The sequence below is a fragment of the Cebus imitator genome, unplaced genomic scaffold (assembly GCF_001604975.1).
Source record: "Cebus imitator isolate Cc_AM_T3 unplaced genomic scaffold, Cebus_imitator-1.0 Scaffold356, whole genome shotgun sequence".
In the NCBI taxonomy this organism is placed as follows: domain Eukaryota; kingdom Metazoa; phylum Chordata; class Mammalia; order Primates; family Cebidae; genus Cebus; species Cebus imitator.
In genome coordinates, this window is record NW_016107671.1 from 424,657 (window position 1) to 430,109 (window position 5,453).

General features: G+C 60.2%; 1 protein-coding gene across 1 annotated transcript in view; it reads left to right on the forward strand.

The window, feature by feature from the left end:
• Positions 1–5,453, forward strand: part of CAPN12 (calpain 12) — a 13,650-nt gene that overhangs the window by 5,693 nt on the left and 2,504 nt on the right. Inside the window, exons 5-16 of the mRNA XM_017506402.2 lie at positions 818–892; positions 964–1,049; positions 1,120–1,194; positions 2,092–2,255; positions 2,345–2,577; positions 3,251–3,262; positions 3,444–3,652; positions 3,870–3,912; positions 3,990–4,049; positions 4,526–4,583; positions 4,996–5,066; positions 5,182–5,345. Of these exons, the coding sequence (XP_017361891.1) occupies positions 818–892; positions 964–1,049; positions 1,120–1,194; positions 2,092–2,255; positions 2,345–2,577; positions 3,251–3,262; positions 3,444–3,652; positions 3,870–3,912; positions 3,990–4,049; positions 4,526–4,583; positions 4,996–5,066; positions 5,182–5,345 (1,250 nt within the window). The remainder of the gene's footprint in view (positions 1–817; positions 893–963; positions 1,050–1,119; positions 1,195–2,091; positions 2,256–2,344; positions 2,578–3,250; positions 3,263–3,443; positions 3,653–3,869; positions 3,913–3,989; positions 4,050–4,525; positions 4,584–4,995; positions 5,067–5,181; positions 5,346–5,453) is intronic.

The following is a 5,453-nucleotide window of genomic DNA, read 5'->3' on the forward strand; positions in this document are numbered from 1 at the left end:
ATATCTTGTTTTGTTTTTTTTTTTGAGATGGAATCTTGCTCTGTCACCCAGGTCAGAGTGCAGTGACATGATCTTGGCTCACCGCAACCTCTGCCTCTCAGTTCAAGCAACTCTCCTGCCTCAGCCTCCCAAGTAGCCGGGCTTACAGGTGCACACCACCACGCCTGGCTAATTTTTGTAGTTTTTGTGGAGACAGTGTTTCACCATGTTGGCCAGGCTGATCTCAAACTCCTGACCTCGTGATCCATCTGCCTCAGCCTCCCAAAGTGCTGGGATTACAGGAGTGAGCTGCTGTGCCCAGCCCTCTTTCCATCTGTTTTGTTTTTTTGGAGACACGGTCTCACCTCACTCTATCACCCAGGTTGGAGTGCATTAGTGTCGTCACAGCTCACTATAGCCTTGACCTTCTGGGCTCAAGGGATCCTCCTGCCTCAGCCTCCTGAGTAGCCAGGATCACTGGTGTGCACCACCATGCCCGTCAAATTTTAGAATTTTTTTGTAGAGTTGGGGTCTTGCTATGTTGCCCAGGCTGATCTCGGACTCGTGGCCTGAAGCAGTCCTTCCACCTTAACCTTCCGAAATGCTGGGATGATGGGCGTGAGCCTGTGCTTCCATATCCTGTTGTCTCTTTCCTATCTCCTTCCTCTCCTTTTCTCTCTCAGCTTCAGTAACTAACCCGGACACGGTCTCTGAGCTGCGTGCCATTCAGCTCAGTGCTCTGGTTGGCTCCTGCCTTGGTGGCAGGAGGTTAGGGGCAGGGAGGAACAGTTACTTTCCTGTCCCCGGCCTCGGCCTCACCATCCCTTCCCTTGCCCAGAGTGATCGGGGTGAGTACCGCACAGAGGAAGGCCTGGTGAAGGGACACGCGTATTCTGTCACGGGCACACACAAGGTGAGTGTACCCCGTGGGTGGGGTGACAGGCCATGTCCAGGCATCATGCCCACTGACAATGCTGCCCCCAGGTGTTCCTGGGCTTCACCAAGGTGCGGCTGCTACGGCTGCGGAACCCATGGGGTCGCGTGGAGTGGACTGGGGCATGGAGCGACAGGTGGGATGGGCATGGGGCGGGTGTGGGGCTGGACCCCACCTGCCCGCCCCTCACACCTGTCTCTCTCCAGCTGCCCACGCTGGGACACACTCCCCACCGAGTGGCGCGATGCCCTGCTGGTGAAAAAGGAGGATGGCGAGTTCTGGTCAGTTCATCAGGGTCCCAGCTCTGCCTCTAGGGGGCGCATTGCGGTTGAATGGTGGGTCCTAATAGGGAGAAACTGTGGACATCGGTGGTAATTTTTGGACCAGGTTCTATTTGGGGAAGTCAAGGGAGAACTGGTAGCAATATTAGTAGTGCCTCTGATTGGAGTGGGTTTAAAAAAGTAGTAATATAAGGCCAGGCACGGTGGCTCACGCCTGTAATCCCAACACTCTGGGAGGCCGAGGCGGGCAGGCCAAGAGATAGAGACCATCCTGACCAACATGGTGAAACCCCGTCTCTACTAAAAATACAAAATTAGCTGGACGTGGTGGCACGTGCCTGTAATCCCAGCTACTCAGTAGGCTGAGGCAGGAGAATCGCTTGAACCCGGGAGGTGGAGGTTGCAGTAAGCCGGGATCATGCCATTGCACTCCATCCTAGGTGACAGCGAGACTCCGTCTCAAAAAAAAAAAAAAAAAAAAAAGTAGGGGAATTTGGAGGCATAGTTATCTATGGAGGGTTGGAATGGATGGGCAGCAGTATTTAGGGCAATGGAGGAAAGCTTGGTGACATTTGGGGCATTTCTTGAGACTTGGCAATGTTGAGGGGCTGATGGATACCTGTTGGTAATTCAGAGTCTGAGGGTCTTGCAATTTGGGGGTTGGTGGCAATTTAAAGGTATTTGGGGGCAGTTTGTTAATCTTGGCGATTTGTGGGTTATGCCTGAGGACTTAGAGGAATTTGGGGGAGCTAGAGGCCCGGCCATCTGGGGGCCATTTCTGGAGCCTGAAGGGTACTTGGCAATATTTAAGAAATGTGGGGGGCTTTGGGATCTGGGGGTCTGGGGACAACCCTCGAGGTGTGGGGCCAGGCACAGTCTGACCGCGCCACTATACAGGATGGAGCTGCGGGACTTCCTCCTCCACTTCGACACCGTGCAGATCTGCTCGCTGAGCCCGGAGGTGCTGGGCCCTAGCCCGGCGGGGGGCGGCTGGCACGTCCACACCTTCCAAGGTCGCTGGGTGCGCGGCTTCAACTCCGGAGGGAGCCAGCCTAATTCTGGTGAGGCCTGAGGGGCCCTGGTGAGGCTCGAAGGGGTGGGGGGTTGCTGTGGCCAGCTGGGAACCCCCCCTTTCTTCCTCCTCCCTTAGAAACCTTCTGGACCAATCCTCAGTTCCGTTTAACGCTGCTGGAACCCGACGAGGAGGAGGACGAGGATGAGGAAGGGCCCTGGGGGGGCTGGGGGGCTGCAGGGGCGCGGGGCCCAGCGCGGGGGTGCCGCACGCCCAAGTGCACAGTCCTCCTATCGCTCATCCAGCGCAACCGGCGGCGCCTGAGAGCCAAGGGCCTCACTTACCTCACCGTGGGCTTCCACGTGTTCCAGGTGAGGTCCTGGTTAGAGCTAAGGCTGGAGGGAACCCCGAGGGTGAAGGGGCGGGGGCAAGGGGATCAGGGGAGGAGTGAGGGGCGGGGCCAGTGGGAGGAGGAGAGGTGAGGGGCGGAGCCGAGGGAAGCAGAGGAGGCGTGGGGGGCGGGGCCGAGGGAAAGGAAGCGTGGAGGGGCGGGGCCTAGGAGCAAGAGAGGAATGGAGGGGCGAGGCCAAAGGGAAGAGGGGAGCTGTGGAGGGGCGGGGCGGGAAGGGAGTGGGGGTCGGGTAGGGCTCAGACGGGATAGGGAGGTAAGGAAATGAGAGGGAGGGGGTCCGAAGGGCCACAGGGATCCAAGGAGACAGAGAAGGCGCTGAGAGCGCAGATAGCGGAGGAAAGGTTGGGGAAGGGAAGGGGAGGGGTGGGTCGGGGACTGCGGGGGCAGAGGTTCAATAAGGGTCTAATAGGACGAAGGAGGAGGGAGAGGGCAGAGGGGTGAGGAGGGGCGAGGCGGGGCAGGGAGGGGAGCCTGAGTGGCTGCCACCTCTCCCCTGCTCCGATTCCCCTTGCTTCGATTCCCCTTGCTTCGATTCCCCTTGCTTCGATTCCCCTTGCTTCGATTCCCCTTGCTTCGATTCCCCTTGCTTCGATTCCCCTTGCTTCGATTCCCCTTGCTTCTGCTTCTTTCAGATTACAGAGGAGGTAAGTCTGGGATGGGGTCAACCGGACCCGGGGCTTGGTCCACCTGCGCTGGGGATGGCGGGCAGAGCCGGGGTCCAAAGGCAAGGGGAGGCATGGACGGAGGGGGGTGGGCAGAGTGGACGGGGCGGGCTGGAGGGCGGGGGGGTGAGCCTGGTCCGTGGTCACGCCGCCCTGTCCCCAGCTGCTGGGCCTCTGGGACTCCCCGCGCAGCCGCGCGCTCCTGCCCCGGCTGTTGCGCGCCGACCGCTCGCCCCTCTGCGCCCGCCGCGACGTGAGCCGCCGCTGCCGCCTGCGCCCCGGACACTACCTGGTGGTGCCAAGTGCCGCCCACCCCGGCGACGAGGCCGACTTCACTCTGCGTGTGTTTTCTGAGCGCCGCCATACGGCAGTGTGAGCCCCAGGGACCCAGATCCGACCCCACCCGCGCCTAGACAGGCCTCGAGACCCCTGAGACCTGACCCACGAGGATGAGTCCAGAGCCCCACCATCCCCACCATCCCCACCTAGACCCCACCTAGACCCCACGCGAGTCCAGCTGAGATCCCGCCCGCCACAGCCCCAGCTGGAACCAACAGCCCCCTCCCCACCTCCTGTTTGTAATTTGCAGGGAGATTGACGACGTGATCAGCGCAGACCTGCAGGCTCTCCAGGTGTGGGCTGTTCGGGGAGGGGAGGGCCACGTTGGGGCGGGGGTTTTGGCCAGAACTAAACTTCCCCCATGCCACAGGGCCCCTACCTGCCTCTGGAGCTGGGGCTGGAGCAGCTGTTTCAGGAGCTGGCTGGAGAGGTGAGGAGGGGGAGTGGGTGAGGGCCTCCCCCTGCTGCCTCCCCTTAGGAAACCCCACCCCCACATCACAGGTGTCTCATTTTACTTTACTTTTTCTTCCCTTGAGCTGAAATCTCCTGGCCTCCTTTTCTTGAAATGCTAACAGCTCCTCCCTGCCTCAGGGCCTTGGGCTCAGACGGTGGTCCTGAGAGAGGGTATGACTATCTCCAGACACCTCGGCCTGGCTCAGGCCTCATAGAAGGTGCCCAGCCTGAAAGCTCTCCCTGACCCTCCCCCAGGCTGGTGTGCTGCCCGCCACGGGCTCCCACAGCCCCTCGCTTCCCCAATCACAGCCCTGGCCCTGTGGGAACAGGTCTGTCTACCCGACTCCTGGAGCTACAGCTCTGAGGCTGTCAGCCCCTGCTGTGTCTCTAGCTAGGCCCAGCACTGCTGTGAGGCCATGAGTAAATGGCCTCACAAGCTCTTTCCTGGACTAGGAGGAAGAACTCGGTGCCCCTCAGCTCCAGGCCTTACTAAGCATTGCCCTGGAGCCTGGTGAGTTGGCTGGGATGGGGTGGGAGGAGGGGTCTTAGCCAGGGGTCCTGTAACCAGAGCCACCCCCTGTCTGTTAACCCACCGTGCTGCTGGGAGTTGGGCCCAGGAAGCCAGGGCTCAGCCTGGTAGCATCTCCCTGCACTGGACCTTGTGTGGGCCCCTGAATGTGGGCCACGCCTACTCACAAGGTCCCCTTCTGCTGAGAGGCAATGCTGCCTTGAGCACAGCCTGGGAAATCCCTGCCTGGATCTGAATCCCAGTTGTGCTCATCACAGCAGTCACTGGCTCCCTGTACCTTGGCATCTGTAACCTGGGGCTGACAACAGTGCCTGCTTGAGGGAGTCATGTCTGAGGGGCCCTTAGAGTGGTGGGCAGCATGCAGGAAGTGCTGTGGTTTTTGTTGTTCCTATAGCCAGGGCTCACACCCGAACCCCTGGAGAGATCGGGCTCAGGACCTGTGAGCAGCTGTTGCAGTGTTTTGGGGTACATGGGGGGCATTGCCTAGGTGAGGGAGCGGGGAAGGGGACGTTGGGCTCTCTTCCTCTTCTGGAGACATTGACCTTAACCAGATGTCCCCCCACCCAACCCTGCAACACAGCACGGGCGAAGTCTGACCTTGCACCACTTCCATCGGCTCTGGGGCCACCTCCTGGAGTGGCAGGTAAGCGGGAGACTGGGCCTTCAGAAAGAAACCTTTACTGACAGAGACCTAGGCTATCACAGCCCTGGGGAACACGGGGTGCCGTGTGTGTGTGTGGGTGGGTAGAGGGGGGAAGGGGGGAGGGACTGGACTATGCTGACTTGGAGCGATCTGGCTGGGATATCCCTGCCCTGCCTGGCCTCAGCTTGTCCTCTGGGGACATTGCTTGC